General features: G+C 40.7%; 1 protein-coding gene across 1 annotated transcript in view; it reads left to right on the forward strand.

Moving 5' to 3' along the window:
- Window positions 1–11,243, forward strand: part of SHQ1 (SHQ1, H/ACA ribonucleoprotein assembly factor) — a 57,363-nt gene extending 46,120 nt beyond the window's left edge. Inside the window, exon 12 of the mRNA XM_072876459.1 lies at window positions 9,430–11,243. Within this exon, the coding sequence (XP_072732560.1) occupies window positions 9,430–10,078 (649 nt within the window). The 3' untranslated portion in view covers window positions 10,079–11,243. The remainder of the gene's footprint in view (window positions 1–9,429) is intronic.
- Window positions 11,244–17,387: the final 6,144 nt, after the last annotated feature.

Raw genomic sequence — 17,387 nt, forward strand, 5'->3', positions numbered from 1 at the left:
ATATTTAAGATAAAAATTTGGTGTGCAGTGAACGCTTTTCTGGTCTCTGCTTTGTCTGATGTCTACAAGGGAGGGAGAAAAAAAAAGATTCTATAAACTTCCTACAAACCCAAGCCTTGTGCCCTAATCTCTTCACCACATCCTTTGACACCTCCACCAGGCAAGAGGCAGCATATATGGTAGCTGGTCTTAGCGCTGATCAGCTGGTTGGTATGTGCATGCCATGGTCTCCTACCAAGCCCATACACGGTCGCTGGTTCTGCCGGCCTTTTCTCATGAGGGTCATTATTTTGGATCTACCTCTGCTTATTTTCATGAAATATGTAGAATTTAAAGATCTTTTTAACCTCTAGTTGCTCTTAAATTTGATTGAAGTTGCCTGGTATTTCCAAGAGTTGTTAGAAAGGAAATAATTAACAGTAAGTATAGACAGGGACAGTATAACTGTGTAAACCTAGGTGATTTAGGCTAAAAATCAGAATCCATCCTCTTCAGAAATGGAAAGAATGAATTCTTACCTGCAGTTGCATAAATATCTTGAATAGACTGAACACATTTTATTTTAGCAGCTGGCTTTTCATAAGGAAGTGTAGAAATTAAGCAGTCTTTAGTGCTGTGTTGTGGAGATGGTTTGTTTCTTTCCTATGAAGACAGTGGTTAATGTAGTACTAAATCATGTGAACAAATGTTGCGTTATGTCTGTTGTGTTTACACTCATCTGTCTTTCTTTTGCTGCAGATAATGTAGAAGATTAGTTAAATTTTAGGTCAGTTTTTACCTGAGTCCTGAAGAAAATAATCCTGTTTCTCCTTCACTAGCACATTAAATTCAGCTTTGTTCTTGTATTATCTTCCATACTCATTGATCAGAGCTAATGAGATTTTAATGGAGTTATTTATTGGTTCTACCTCTTACTATAAAAAAGTGTAAGAAACTAAGCACATGAAACTGTTGAATGGTACTGTTCGTGTTTATCTCACTGGCTGTTAATTTTATGACCTATTCTGTGATTCTTTCAGATCTCATAAGCCAGGTAGGGTTATGATGAGCTAACCAGCTAATAAAGGCTGGAAAGAGTGATTTAGTAAATGTTGCATATTCATCTTTCTGTTTAACTGATACAATAAGGAGTTTTGTGGATAGAGGTGCCATTTTTGAAGGGGGGGATGTAAAATAGGTTTTAGGCTTTCCTGTTCGTTAGGAACCTGTAGTATTTTCTATGCTTTTCTGAATGAGTGCCTTTTGTTTCCATGGAAGGGTTGCCCTTTGGTTCAAGTGCTGTGTGTATTTTCTTTTCCACTTCATGCCTCAAACTTCAGGGTAGAATCGTTATGCTTTAACTTTTAGCCGTGTTTCACTGTAGAGAATGGTTGTGTTCCCAGAGCTGGATGAAATAAAATCTATGCATAGTTTCCCCAAGCTTGTGGGGAATTGGGGTAAAGAAGTTTATAAGGTACTTTGCAGTAAAAACAGTGTAAAGTTAGGTTCATTGTTATAGTCTGTACTACAGCAGTGTGTGTATAGATAGGCAAAGTGGTTGTCGCTGTCTATTAAAAGTTACCAAGGCTATGGGCTTTCTGCTATGAATTTATTTCAGAACTTGATTTGGAGTATTTTTGTTCACTGATTCTGAGCCTGCTTTTTCAAAACTATTTCACTGTGATTGGAGGTCATTGACTAGTGTATAACTTGAAACAGTCATTATCATTCACCTTGACAGTGAAATAAAGAACGGTGAAATATGGCGTCACATATATAAAGGTGTAACTGAGTCTTAGTCTCTTATCTCCAAGCAGATTTTGAGGCTCATGTTCTTTTGTAACCCATGACTTTTTAAAGAGTAGTTTTGGCAAATGGATGGTGTGTTTAGTGTAATGATTTTCTTATTATTGCAGGTAAATATCCATTTGTAAGGATTCTTTTCCTGAACTGGAGCATTTTTTTGTTACTTACTCTCATTGTTTGACCATTTATGCTTTTTTGTGCATGTTGACTTTAGATGTTTCTACATTAATGAAATCTGCTTTTGCATTCAATGTCATCATCATTATTGTTTCTATGTTTTACCAGTTGGGGTTGGTCAAACCTAGGCTCTTTTATGTCTTGCCTATTTTATTAAAATCAAATTGTCTTTCAAGCCTGTGTTATAAGAATTAAATCATTATATTATTTTTTTCTTTCTAGCTGTTTGAAATTGTATGTCAAGTGTGGAGGGATGTTTGGCTTTGTTAGTTGCCTTTCTGAAGGAAGCATGTTACTGTTGGTCTAAAGCCCTGAAGTTTAAGTTATGTTAGGGTAATTCAAGAGTATGTGTGTGTCTCCCACTTTATCCTCCACCCCTGGGTGTCAGAATATGCTGTTCCAGTGACTTTACGGCGTTGTCTAACAGGGTGAGCTCAATTACCAGCTTCAAGAGACTTTCCCCAAAGATCACCAGTTTAGTTGCTCAAGCGGCTGTGCAGGACTAGATAGAAGCTGACATCTGAATTTTAGATTGAAGAACAATTTATTTTCTTCTCAAGTATATATAAGAATAGTTGGATGCTTTGTCAGCTGTGTCATTCTTGTATGAGCTTACTTTCTTATCTTGATATCATGTTTGGCTGTAACTTGTGGAGTCTTCTGCTTCAAGGGAGCTTAAGCAGTAGACTTACTGCCATAGGGATATTAATTTTCATCAAGATCATGACAGAGTTCCTGTGGGAGGTTAATATTGGCATTATCAAGGGACTGAACGTTGAACAATGTCTCTTCATACCCCATGTGTCTGGACAGATAAGGCTTGGGCTGGAAGACAGTGATGGATGGAATCCAGCAGGAACCTCTCTGGGCAGGGGAAAAATAAGTTGATCTGAAGGGTCTGGAGAGTCTGGCCCTTTTGCAGGTGCCCTTTTGTTAACCAGTGACAGTCCATGCAGAAATGTCAGTTACGTCCTATTGTAGCCTGTGCTCAACAAGTCTTGTGGCAAGGCAGAAAATTTCATTAGCCCTTATAGTTTAAGTGACATTTCAGTGTCTTGCAGATACTAAATTTACACATCGTCTGTATCTGAACTGCTGAGGCTCTACTTTGGGATAATATCTGGTGATGGCTGAGATAATATTAACTCTATAATTGTCTTAATACTTACACTGCCTCTGGCTAAAAGAATAATTGTAGGAGATTGTAAGCAATGCTGCCAGGTATGTAATTTGGAACACATTTGAAGTGGTGATACTCTTGGCTGGTTGTATTGCTTGTTATCTTATCTGTTTTATCTAAGAAAGAGGGTGTCTGAAACTTTCTCTCATAAGTCTGAGTTTTGCCAGGCCTTGTTGAGAAACGTAGTTTAAATATAGACTGATGCTTTCTCCTTAAACTTGGTAGCTTCTCATACAGTAAATGTATAAAACTAAGGCAGTTGGGAATACCTTGTGATCCAGCAGACAAAGTCTTTTGCTTAATGCAACAGCTTTACTATTAGATGGATCCTATGCGTCCAGAGCTCCTGTTGAGTGGAGATAAGTTAAACAACTGCCCTTTTTATATTCGTCAGCCCTGCTGACTGGCACAGCATGCTGCTAGTTTGTATTTGAATGCATCTAAAGGAATTGTAGGCCTACCAGGGGATGACAGCTTGGCAATGAGACAGGCCCATTTTCATATTTCGTGGAACCTACGACACTGCAAAGGCACGTCTGCACTTGAAGTATCTACTGTTTCTTTGAGACTTGTTTATCTTGCCTGTAAGGCTTAAAGATAATTAAAGTGTTTTACATTTAAAACAGGGCTTGTCAGCCCTGTAGAGCCAAGTTAGAGCATTGCTAGCGTGGAGGACTGATTGCCATTGTAACACAGTGAATAGGCCCTAACCACATTCGAACAACATCATATAACAAGGTTTTAGTTGGTTCCAAGATTAGTTAGGTTCCAGCTTGGTTCCAAGACCAGTTAGGTCACATTGAAACACCAGGCTGGTAACCAAAGCTGCTGTCAATGTTTTTGATATACAGGTTCCCAGGCTTTGTTACTTTTGTGTTGTGCTTGGGCAAGAATAGCTCAATCTGCCGTGACAGCACTTGTGCACTGTACACTGACTTGATTGTGATTGAGCAGGGGTAGATAATAAGAAAATTCTGTTGCCTTATAGTTGTGTTTTGCCATGTCTTACACCTAGTTTACACTGTGTACTTCAGAAAAGTGGATGTTTGTATACATCTGTGAAATGCAAAGCCAAACTTCTGAGGCAGTAGAAATAATCCTTCTATTGTTTACAAAAACAAAAGCAAGCTAGAGCTTGTGCCTGTACAAGAAAAGTCCCTTTTCATTCCCTAGTGAAATGTTACTGACTCCTGCTTTGAAAGGCTGTGCTGCCAATTTGACTATTTACTCCCATGTTTGCAAATACTCTGCACAGTGTTTTAGATCTGTAACTCCCATGCCATGGCAGAGTATGCAGTGCCACCCATCATACAGAATGAGGAGCAGAATGCTGATTTTCATATTTTCAAGTTGAGTTGTTTGGGGTTTTTTTTTTTTGTTGTTTTGTTTTAACATAACTAAACTGCTAAAGCAAGAGAATTGGATGTAAGGCAAGTACCAGGCAGATGGAAAGGCCTGGCCCATAAACATATTTTCTTTAAATCTTTTCCTTTTGTAGTGCCGTTTCTGATTGATGGACATAGTATACAGAAGCATAATTACTTATTATTACTTATTATGTTAAATCTTCCTTGGAAACAATCAAATCCCTAATGTATGTCTTCTGTGAGACCTTTTTCTAGTAGTTCCGTGTTCTGGAGATAACAGCTATCTTGATTCATCCGATCCTAGTGCCCTCTTTACTCCTTGGAACAGAAGGTAGAGCTGGAGCTTGTAGGAGCATTAGTCTTTAACTGGAGAAGTTGTGTCCTGCTTCTCTCCCAGCCTGGCTGCTGCTTGTGTCTTGGCACTGCAGTCAGTCCCCATCACCATCACTTCTCTTCATGCTGACACAGGTGGGCTTTGCTGTAAACCTGTAATGATTTCCCTTTCCTCTTGCCATAATCCTCTTTTTTTTTTTCCCCCTTGTTTTAGCCATCTCCCTTTATTTGCTAAATCTCCTTTGATTCTTTGTTCTTTTCACCCCAGTTTTACTCTTTTATAATCTGAGACCTGTGGAACAAGATTTTTTTCCTTCTTCTAGCACATGGAGAAACTCTCCTGCTGCCTTGACAAGGATTACAGTAGTTCTGTCTTGAAATTTTAATTCCAGACTACATGGACAAGACCTGAGATGCCTCTGTTGTTATCTGTTCCTCAAAGCTATACATGAAACAAAACATGCATCTGATCAGTTTAACCTGTAATTAAACATTTTCCTTAAGCAACTGACATCTTGATAACTAATAATTATCATGTGTAGCACCTTTAAAGCCTATTATGCATGTTTATGTAAGAACACTATTATCATAATAATAAGATATCATTACTGCAAATGTGCATACTGAATGAGCATGTCTTAAAGTAATCATGCAATTCCATTAATCATACTTGAAAAATTAAAGTATTTGCTGTCTAATCTCTAAAACACTACTCAAAAGATTTTTGGAAACAGCAGGACCTGTTTACTACACGTCTCTAATACATGATATCTCATTTCTGGTGTCTCATTTTTGTTTCCTGAATTGTTGCTTATCTTTCAGCTAGGGAAATCATTAGCTCAGAGACCCACAGTCTCCCATTCAAAGCATTTCCATGCTCTGATTTTTATGCTGTTTGCCTTGTTTTTTGTCCAGGGAGTGCTGCCGCCTTTTCTTAAGGCTGATGTGAAATGCACTCCTGAAACTCAGTTCTCCTTGAAATTAGATAATTGCCTTAAACAAGATGGACTGGTAGTGAATTGTAATTCTGTTAGTCCATTGCACAGGGGGAGAAAAAAAAAGCCGTTCTTCAGGTGCTCTTTTTTTTTTTCTTTTAATAGAAGATTGGAAGGTTGAGGAGTGGAGTTGTATGCTTTTATGTATAAAGTTGTCAAGAGCGTGACAGTTTGAATTTGTTTCTCATATTGAAATGTTGAGCTCTGTAGACTGGTTTTTTTTCTGGAAGAGACTCGATGACTAGAGTGAAAGTTGGGAGGAAACATTTAGCCTACTAAGAAATCTGAGTAACTGAAAAGAGACTTTTTCATGCTGTTTAAACCCAGTTTAAATCAAATACCTGATGTGGCTAAGAGCTAAAAAAGCAGTAAAATAATCTTCTAGGGTTTTTAATGATTTATTAGAAGATTCCTTTTGTGGTTGGCCTAATGCGATCTTTGGGGCATCGATGGTGCAGAGAGAAAGAAGGTTGTGCAGGTCTTGCATGAAGTCCCCACCCCTTCTGCTTTCCTGAAACGTGCTGGTTCGTAGCTCATGGATTGTGTCCTTGTGCATGGTGTTGGCAATCACACCGCTCTATGGGACCACTATGTGAGAGAGCTGAAGGAAGGCAGTTGTAGAGGTTAAGAGGATAGATGGAATTGTTGGCCTTTTGCAGGCATTTACTCATCCAAGCAGAGTATCCATTTGTGCTGTTATTGTTAGAAGGGAAGAGCAGGCTGTTTAATCAATGGCTTCTTTTCTGTAATCCTTTGTAAAGATAAAAAGCATGTCCTCTCTCAGTAGTTCTATCAAAACTTTTGGGGAAAAAGGACTAAACGGGAAACTTGAAGCCACGGTTGTTTTATGAAATCAGTTATTATCATTATCCCATAGTGAATTTGATTACTCAGGAGGAATTAACCCAAGGTTTTCAGACTAAGAATGCCTTTTGCAGTTTTACAGTTGTCCAGTAGGACAGGTGTTTGTCTGTAGCTGTCAGGCACCAGCCTTTTCATTCATTCTCTTTGAACTGATTGATAAACATGCACTTGTGTATAGAGTGATCAAACACTTGCTGCTTTAGTGAGGCCATTCGTTTATCTGGCAGTAGTACCACATCTAATTTAGTAACATAATGTGTGTTGAGTCAAATGTGTATTTTCTCCCTTAACACTTGGCATTAAGTAATCTGGAGCACAGTGAAGTATTTATTAATGCCACAAAGTACATGGTGCCATACATCTCTTTAATACCCGATTCAGTTATGTGACATGTTTTTGTATCTAAGGTGTTAACTGCATTATAAAAGAATAGTAAAAGAGGAAGAGAGGATTTTAAGGGAGTGATTTCAAGTACTAAGAGTATCTAGCAGAAAAATATGCATGAAAAGTTAGAAGAGCAGAGACAGGGAAAAGGTAAAAAATACATATAGGATTGGGAAACAAAGTGACAGGCATGATAGAAGAACTGTGAGGACAAACAGGACTTTCAGAATTGATTTTCTGTCTATAATGGCAACAGTAAAACAGGTAGGTGAGACTGAGGTAGCTGGAGCTGAAGATGTATCACCAGAGGAAATCGTTGTGCCTACAGTTAGTTGCTCATGGCTGTCAATGAAATTAAAAGGAACTACATATAAAATGAGTACAAAACTGTGTTCTCTGTCACAGTGCATATTTAGCTTTTTGGAGCTCATCATATTCTTGTGGACAGTCAGGCAATAGGACAGGAAAAAGGATTGTACCTTCATATTATTAACAACTCTTAACAGGGGAAGGGGGCACATGCACACACATACATGCGTATAGTTAGAAGGAAGGAAAGAGGCTGTTTCAAAAGCAAAGCAAAATGCTTTCTGAATGGGACATAAACTCTTGTGACTTGGGGTATAAAACCAGCTTCTCACCAGTGTGTTCAGGAAACAGATTCCCCTGCAAGCCAGCTATTCTGTTACCACCTACCTGCAAGGCTTCATGAACCTTTCTGTGTATTGCTTGGCTCTTTTTTTCTTTCTTTTTACCTGTGGAGCAGGGAGAACGCTTTCTTTGTTCCCGATTAGGTTGGTAATTTCTCAAATCCTCCATAACTTTTCAAGGAAAATTCAAGTTCTTGACAAAAATAAAATGGAAATATATCACCAAAACGAACAAATTAGAATAGTGTTAAGTAAGCAGCTTTTTAAAACTTGGTACTTGTGTTTATATTGGAGGCCGCTAGGATAATTCTGTGGTTTAATTCTTAGCTTTAGATTTTAAAATCCTAGAAATATAAGGATATGGATATGTTCTCTGTGCTTCAGTTACTTCTGGGAAACACTTATTTCTTAGTTTTCTAGTCTATGGGTTGAACTAAGGAAGTTCAATATGTTTTATATTCCAAGTTCAGCTTTTAAATGTTGCGCTGTCTCTGTAAAATGTGTAAGAAGCTGCATTGAATTTCCCTTCCCCCACTTTTAAATACAATTCCTTTAGGAGCAAAAAAAATTGAAGCGTCTATGTTATACTGAGTAATTATGCCCCCTGGGAAATAGAATATAAAGATCTTTAAAATCATTCAACTGAGAGAACAAGCACTTTAACTTCTGCCTCGCAGGAGTCATGTATTACATTATCAGCTACTTGCTCCAGTGTCAGTGTGTCATGCCTTGCAGGTTAGCAGGTTTGGCAGAGGAAATGAAACCCAGTCAGTTACTGCAGGATTTATAGTAGACCTGCTGTGGCAGGAAGTGGTGAAAAGTTGATTGATAGTCTGAGGCAAAACTCTACAACAAGAAACAGGATGTATGTTTGTTGTTTTGTACCTGTTTTTCTCCTCTGCCCTCCACCCCTCCTTTTCAAGGCACTCTCTTACTTTTTGTTCTCTCTGTTTATAAATCCATGATGCACTTTTCTGGTAAAGTATGTGCTGACTTCAAAACACTTGAGGACATGGATACGGCTGTACCAAAGAATTGAAGCTGATGTAGCGTGCCTGCTTTATTAGAGGTGTTTATCTAAATGGTCCTGATATTTTTGTTGAATTATATTTCAGGTGAGTTACAAATGGAAGGTAAAGCACATCTACAGACAGTGTATTGAACATCTCCTCCTATCATGGGTGCACCGAGCTAGCTGCGACAGGAGGATAATATATCACTGAGATGAACCTGATCAGCTATGCTCTATTGGTTCATCTGCATTTAACAGACATACCTGGAAGGGTAGTAAAAGAAAATGATTTTGCTGCATATGAACTTAATCCAGCAAGCCACATAACTGCAGAGTTCACTGCTAAAGACAGCAATCCTGAAAAGGGTTGTTGTGAAATCCGTGTTTTCCTTTACTGTGCACTGCTGAAACATCAAAGAAGCAGTATTTTTTCTGAAAATGTCACTGAAGACTTTCAGTGGGATATTGTCTAGCCTTGTGGGAAAAGTTACCCAAAATAATAGTAATTGTGAATACTTTTGATTTTTTTCCCCTATAGCATCTACTTTTACAATCATAATTGAAGAAGAAAGTTGTTTGCAAACTAAGCAAATAGTAGAAATGTTTAAGATTTGTGTTTTTGTTATCAAATGGGAAAGTTCTGTTTGTAAAGTTAAATAACATATCTTATTCTTTGTTAAAGGTCAAAAAAGTTGGCTGCACTCTCTGAATCCTTGCAGAAAACCACACTCACTAAGTCCCACATAGGATTTGAACTAGAAGAGCTGGAAGCAGCAGCAGTGCTGGTACAAGAGGAAGAGAGCATGTTAAAAGCTGCTGGCACAGTTTCCAAGCAACAGCTGCCTTCCTCTGAGTCGGAGACAAGTGACTCTGAAGAATCAAGCAGTACTTCATCATCTGAGACAGAAGGCTCTGATTCAGATGAGCGAGAGTCCTCAACCAGTGAAGATGGGAAAATAAATTCTTTACAAGGCACGCTTCGAGAGGAGAGGACAGCTCCACTTATTGTCTGTAATGGATTAAGGCAGGGCACAAACACTTCGACGGCTGAGGTTAGTGATGAAAAATCAAAGGTTTCTTCGCAATCTACATCTGTTCCTGGAAAATTGGTAGAAGAATTAGAAAAGCAAATGCACACTGCAATTAGACTTTCCGAACAGCCTGAAGGATTGGCTACTGCAAGCTGTGTTTTACAGGAACAAGAAGAAAACCGTGTATCTGAACCTGACAGATTTTCAAAAGATACTACTAGGAAGGGAAATTTCTTGGAGGTGTCTTCAAAGACAAACCCATTGCTTTTTCTTTGCAGCACAAATGAAGATGAATACTAAAGGACCGTGTTAGAACACAGTGTGACCCACTAGCAACACAGCTCATTGCTATAATGAGGTGTTCCCAAGGCTATCCTGAGCTGCAGAAATAAGTTGATATTTTTCTTCTTTGTGTTGACAGTTTGGAGGACAAGACTGCTTTGAAAAGAATTGATATGACTGTATGATAGATACCCTCATAGTTAGATTTTTATTTTTCTTCTCTGATTCAACTGTCTCAGATTTGATCTCTACATGTGGGAATGTGTAATTTCAGTAAACTTCTAGAAACAGTTTTCATTAAGCTTATTTGGTAGTGGAATGATGTCCTAATGATTTCATCAGATTTCAACTGAAATGAGTCGTAGCATCATTTTAGTTATCTTTAGCTGTTGGGATTTACTTGAAAAATATACTCATTATGTTTGTATAAACTTGTTTATGACATTTTGCTGCATTTCTTAAATTTTAAAATGCTTTGTAGCTAACCACTTCAAAAATAACGGTTATAACTTTAAAAGTCTAAATAGTGCTGACAAATTATTTTTAAATATAGAAATATTGTCTATTTTTTGTACAAAATAAAGGAAATTTCTTTATCATCAGTGCAAGATAGAAGGGTTATAGCTTATATTTCTGCAGTTCTTACGTGAGTTATTTCAACAGTTTTGTCATGTATTTATTCTTTTGTGCTGTTTTTGAAATGTTTCCACATGTGGACACTACTGTTGCTCTTTAAAGAACAGAAATCCTAATTATTTCTTATTTCTTTCTGCATATGCTCTTAATATCACCACAGTCATGTTAACCAAAATGAAGAAACAACATGGTACAGTGGTCTTGAGTATAGAACTGAAAGCAAACCTGTGCTGTCTAGACCTGGCTTTGTTATTAGTCTGTCACATAGCTTTGGCCAACTCATTTGCTCCTGTTTGTCTTTATAATGTTAAAATAATCCAATCAGTCAGTATATTTTGTGCTAATTTCTGTTAATTGTAGCTAGGTTCTTGAAATCAGGTGGCTACTGCAAATTATATGCTGCTATTCAATCTCTACAAAAGGATTTGGGAGGGAGGCGGGATGGGACATGGACCACCAGGTTTGGTTCAGCAGTCAGACAAAACAGGAGCACCTGATTCATGCCTCTGGAGGAGCAAGCTGTGATTACTTTTCAACCTTTTTACTATTAAAAAGTGTATAAAAATCCTAAGCTTAAAGACTTATTCTTCACCAATGCTACACCCTGCTGGAAATCAGCAGGCTAGCTCTGTTCCTGTGCTGACTCCTGTTCAGTAAGAACTGCAACCCTGATCTGCCAATATTTTTTATGTTCTTAAATACCTACCAGTCTCTGTGTTCTGTTCCCCAGGGGAGGAACCTTTCCCATCTTGCATGTCAGTGAGCACTTACTCTTCTAAATGCTAGCAATAAAATCTACACTGTAGCTGCAATTATGCAGCATATGTCTGAGAGAGGGGAAAAAATGTGTTTAAGAAAAAAAGTCACCCTCCTCCCTCTCTTCCCAAATTACAGGTATGAACTCTGAAACTTCCTTTGACTGGACATGGGCTGGAGAAGGCTATATTACTAGGAGTTAGGAAATACACATTGTGAAAATGGATAGGTGTTTGTCTTCAGCTTTCTTGGGGCTTTTTTTGGTTGTTTTTGGTTTTTTTTTCTTCTCCATTCTCCCATTTCGTGGCAGACTGGAAAAAGGAACATTCCCCTCAACAGACCTGCTTATGTTCAGGGGCTGGCTGCCTCTTCTGGAGTGAGGACATCATCTTTGGTTAATCATTTTGTCCTTTCCTCTGTGTGCCTAAAAGCATAATTTATGCCATTTTTGAGCCTTTTCCATCATGTCTGTGTGAATCCAGTTTGGGTGTAAATATCTTTAGCGTCCATACAATGTGATGCCACACTAAATGCCAGATGAGAACATGGTACACACAGAGATGTTAACTCCCAGATAACTTAGATGTCATTGATGTCCTCACCTTTGAGACCCTGCATAGCTGAGCTCCGTTTCTGCCTCTGACAACATACTGGTGCCTGCTCACTTCTGCAGGTCTGCAACGTGCTGTCTTTCCTTCTGCTTCTGCCCTCCTACTCCTCTGCACGTCTGCCCCTGGGGAAATGTGCTGTGTTGTCTTGTACCCTAAGGCCCCCTCCCAGTTTTCTTCCCCTTTTTGTCCAATGTTGATATTCATCATTGCCTGTTTGCAAACTCTGTGGAGCTGATAATGAATTTTGATTTATATATTGATTGATAGCAATTTTATGTGATCTTTGTAGTGGTGGGGTGGGAAGTTTTTCCATATTGGGTGATAAGAATGTCACGTGTGGCTGCGTTATCCAGCATGCCCAGAGTACTCAGGATGAGTAACATCTGTATGAAAGATGCCTTGCTTCTCTAAAAAGAACACACAGAGACAGTTTTAAAAGAAAAGTGGAGCTCTGTAACCTTGTTTAGCCGGAACTGAGGCTTGCCAAGTCCGTGAACTACAAACACTTGGGAAAAACAAAAAACCCCAAGCCCCACCACAACCCCCAACCCCTCAATTGCGTAAGCTGCTGCAGGTTCTGAAAGAAGTGAGCGAACTCCAATAAGGAGTCAAATTTATGTAGAGGAGCTATTTGGATGAATCCATAGGAATTGTTATTATGCAGGTTTTCCAGGCTGGAAATCAGTTGATACAGGAGGAACTCAATACGTGTGTAGTCTGCTCTGTTGGTTTTAAAATTCTCCTTGTTTCTAGTGCCCCTCCCTACCCCATCCACCCAAGCTTATTTGTAGCAGGGCCAATACTTTAATGCATTTGTTGCTCATCATCGTAATCAGTCCAAAGGGAACAGAATTGCAGTGTCTGGACAAAATTCTTACTGAAAATAAGTTCGAATATGAGCTAAGCCTGAGAGGGGAAGAGCTGTGGGATTTTGCTGGAAGAGGGGACAGCGGGTTGTCTGAGGTGTACGGAGTGCTCTGGGAGAGAGATAAAATGGAGTTGGAAATGTAACTTGTTTAATGTCTTGTTGTTAATCAGTTAACTTTCTATTAGAGATCTAGGCTGTCTAAATAGAGCATCTTTGTCCCAACCTTACGTTGTGGCGGTGGTGCAGAGCTCCCCTGAAGCCAGTTAGGGTGGCTGTGGGAAGATGGCTCCAGTTAACAGCCTGACGCTTCTCTGCCGCAGCAGACAGTCATTGGGACAGCGCCGACCTCCATTCTTATCCAGACCCAAACAAAGGCAAGGTCTCGTTCCCAGCCCCATATCTTCGCAGAGGTGTTTGTGACCTGTCCTTACAGGAAGCTGATTTCCCTGGGTGAGTGAACGGCAGCAGCCTGGATTCCCGCCTGAGGCCCCGCGGGAGTCTGTTCTCCATCCTCGCTGCTGCCTGGAGTGCTGCTCCTGCCAAGGATAGCAGCAGAGGGATCTGCAGGCCCTTTTTGTGCTCTTTGTGGCACGTGTGCCAGCCCTGCTGTCTTGAGCTGCCCGAGTGTGACAGCCCTGGTAAATGAGAACAAAGGCAGCTCCAGTGCTCTCAAGCCTTGGCTCTGCTGCTTGGTGGGACTGAGGGGGCAACGCGATGTGCGCGTCCAGAGGGAGGGAGTCCCTTGGGGCCAGGAGTTGGCTCTGAAAGAATAAACCTTTTTTTTTCTCCTTTTTTTCGATGGGGACTGCCACCCACAGAACATTGCCACCTTTTAATTTCTTTCCCCAAATTAAAAATTAGTGCCGAATTAATTAAATAATTGATTTCTACCACACACACACCTTTTTAAATTCCAGCCAGCTTTCTGGAAAGTTTGTAAAGGGTTTGCCCTATATCAAAAGAAGAAAGCATCGATTAGACTTGATTTACTACAGTAAATGATAAATATGGCAAAGAAATTGATTCATAGCACTGGAGTGAAGGGGCCAGGCAACCCTCTGCCGTTGACGCAGCTGAATATTGTCAAAGCCTGAGCTGACTGTCTCAAGGCTGGAGAAAACAAACAGGGAAACACATGTCAAACAGATAAATAGCTTTGCTGTTTAGAGCTCTCAGTGGAGGACATTTGTCTCCCAGATAAGGAAGAATGTGCACCAGAGCTGTGAGAAGATAAGCTGAGAGAACAAAATCAATGTGGAATTGCTATGGTCGTACTTGGGCGTTTACACACAGAGCAGGTACGGTACCCCCACCCCGCGGGCCTGCAGTGAGCCGGGTGCAGCACCCAGGGAAATGTCTAATGGGAACTTGCAGACTTATTTTCTTAAATATTTCAGCAGTGGATGATATTTACATTGTTGCAGCATACAAACAAATGGCATTAGCATCAGTTGTCTCAGCAAAACACTAATTTAAAGTATTTTCTGAGCCTGTCATGGATCTATTTCTCTCCTTTTTAATGGTAAGTGGGCTGCAGCCTGTGGTTATGTGGGCATGATTTTGCGTTGACACTATAAATCTGGGTTTGTAGTATTGTGGTACCCATAAATCATGCTATTTTTATATTCTTAGGTTTTGGAGAAGTGACAGTACCATTTCCACAAATGCTGCATTTGGAGACCTGAATTAGATCATATCTGAAATGTGTTTGGTAATGTTGGTTTGCATTTCATTAAAAGTTGTCTCATATTCAAAAGCCACAATATAATTCAGCACAGTTGGCGGCATTTTGGAGGATGCTCGAGGACAAGAACAAAAGCTGTCTCTCTTAGGTGAGGACGAAGATGTTGGCAGAGCTCCATGAAGGACGATAGCTCTGACCCAGCAGGCAGTCATTTCTGTGGGAGAAGTTTCCTTTAGTCAGGTAGTGCTGGTTAGTGATTAGTATGGAAAAGAACAGAAAGTTTCAGGTTTATAAACTAACAAATTCAGCCAGGTTACTTACTAGCCAGGTAACCTTACTAACCAGTAACCCCAGGAGCTCAGTGCTCGGTCCCTCTCTTCGCTGTTGATGTTCTGAGTGACTTTGTGAATCATTTTCCCTGGTTTCACAGAGGTACCGGGCCTGACTCAGGAAGGTCCAGAGTTTGGAAAGGGAGCACAAATACAGTAAAAAGGAATAAAGCTCAAATCTGATAGCGGAGACTTATTTCTCTGCTACTGACTTGGGCTGAGCAAGGGCAAGAGGCTAAAATCTACAATTTCTTAAATATTTTTCTGTGTATCAGTATCCGAGTGTCTGATTCAAGGCTGTTGGTGCTTGGGAGCTATGGTTCTCATCCACACCAGCTGGAGTCACTGCTCCTCTAAACCCCTGAAAATTAGACAAACCTGGCCAAAATTAGATGCTAGAAACCTCTTAAAAAACAACAAAAGGATGTGTCTGAAGGCTTGGCTCTCTGTTCCACTGTGTATCGATACCTCTGTAAAATGGACCTCTTAGCCCTCTGCCCAGAGGGATCTGTGAGGCCTCATCACCGCTTGAACAATACTTTGGTGGTTGTCTTCTGGAAAGGTCCTGTTCTTGGGCGATCCCTGGGCATAGCCTTGCTTCAAGTCAATAAATCAGGATAAAACCCACTGTGCACATGCAAGACTGTTTCTAGCACTGGAAACAGATCCCTGGTGTTTCCTCTTGGCAGGCAGATCACCTTCTTTGAAGAGCCCAGAAATGTAATAGCCTCTCTCATTCTCATCACTGATTTGGCTTGCACCACTCTTCTCTGTGCACGACCCCGCTATCAGTGCAGAACCCCCTTCTCATGTGCAAAGCTGCTCTCAGAGGTCCCATTTCTGTACATCACTCCCCTTGTCGCCTCGCCTGTTCACCGGGCACTTGTCCGCAGTGTGCCTGCTCTTTATGTCGATATATTTTACTTCTCATGCCTCCGTTCTGCCACTCGGATATGGTGAGACCACACCATCTCCTGCCTTTTGTAGGGTGGGAGCTGCAAGGGTCGAAGGAGGAGAGAAGCTGCTGGACAGGGAGCACGGAGCCAGCGTTGATCTTAAAGCTGTGCCTGGGGAGTGGTGGGAGGAGAAAGTTCAGCAGCCGGGTTTGTCAGGAGACAGCAGCTGTGTGCGCTTGGCCTCTGCCATGCAAGCTGTGGCTTTCCATGAAGGGCAGGGAGAGCTGCTGCTTGCAACAAGGATTTTGCAACCTTCAGTTGTGCTTTTCGGTCTGGAGTCAGTGGTGGGGTGAACAGCAGTAAACATCGCTCTCTCTAATTATGGATGTGTGAGAGATTTGGGAGTATAACTCATAAATGGTAATGAGATGTTTAAGGCATAAATCAACTGCATATCAAGATGAGAACAAACTCCCCTCAGCTGTACTCCAAATAGTCCAGGTAGTGACCTGATTGCAGCACCCTACCTGCCAGGGCTGTAATTACTTTTCATCTCGTGTCCGCAATTTTTGGCAATTAGGCAGAAATATCCCATTTCCTGCAGTAAATAAATTGCGATTCGTGTTTTACCTTGATGTAACTCCTCCTCCTCTAATATGCTGCATTGTCCATTGATTTGCCTAATTATGTGTATTACAACTGCATAAGGCGCTGGGTAGCAGCAGGGGTCCGTACTGTGGAGAGGAGGAGGGTGATTGCTCCATCTGTTCCTCCGAGCTGCTGGGAGAAGCGTCGGGGAGTGAAGTGGGAAATGGAGGGAAGGAATTACCATTTAGTGCAGGTGCCTCTGGAAGGGGAATCCCACTGCCAGGTGCTCACAGGCAGCTCTCCTGAGCTCCTCGCGTGCTTAATTACCCTATAGCGAGACTTCCCATCTCAAATTAGAGCAGGCAATTGCAACTGAAGTCTTGAAACAAAATGGGGAGTGTAGCAGTGCTTAATCTATTTCACTGTAGAGACCTGCATTTCTCATTCAGCAAGATTCATGTCCCATTCGGCCGAATTTAAAAGCAGTTACCTGGAATTAGATGATTAATTTTAAAATCTGAATGTAGAAGTGTAAAAGCAGACAAGGTCAAAACATCTGAGCCTGCGAATCTGTGTTTCAGTGATGATATTCTAAAAAGCAAGTGCCATACTTTGTACTGTGGATTTAGGAAGAAGTTTCTTAGGACTATCGGAGACAGAGCGGGGAGTACAGGCAGAGCACAGGGACGAGCTGTCATTGCTTCTCAGTATTTGCTCTCCTGGACAAGTAGCTTAATGCCTCCACAGCTGCTTCTCCCTTTCACGCTGTCAGGATCACTGATGGATCAATAGTGGCAATAGGATAACATGTTGCTCGCTCTCCTGTTGATTTCTGCTAGGCTGCTAACAACTGGAAGCAGGTAACTCCTCAGAACAGTCTATCTGTTAGTCCGACTGGAAAATACCTGAGGAAGAAAACGTGGCCAGAACGCGTCGTGTGCCATCATAACGAGTAATGC

This window comes from Ciconia boyciana, chromosome 11, assembly GCF_034638445.1.
Source record: "Ciconia boyciana chromosome 11, ASM3463844v1, whole genome shotgun sequence".
NCBI lineage: Eukaryota > Metazoa > Chordata > Aves > Ciconiiformes > Ciconiidae > Ciconia > Ciconia boyciana.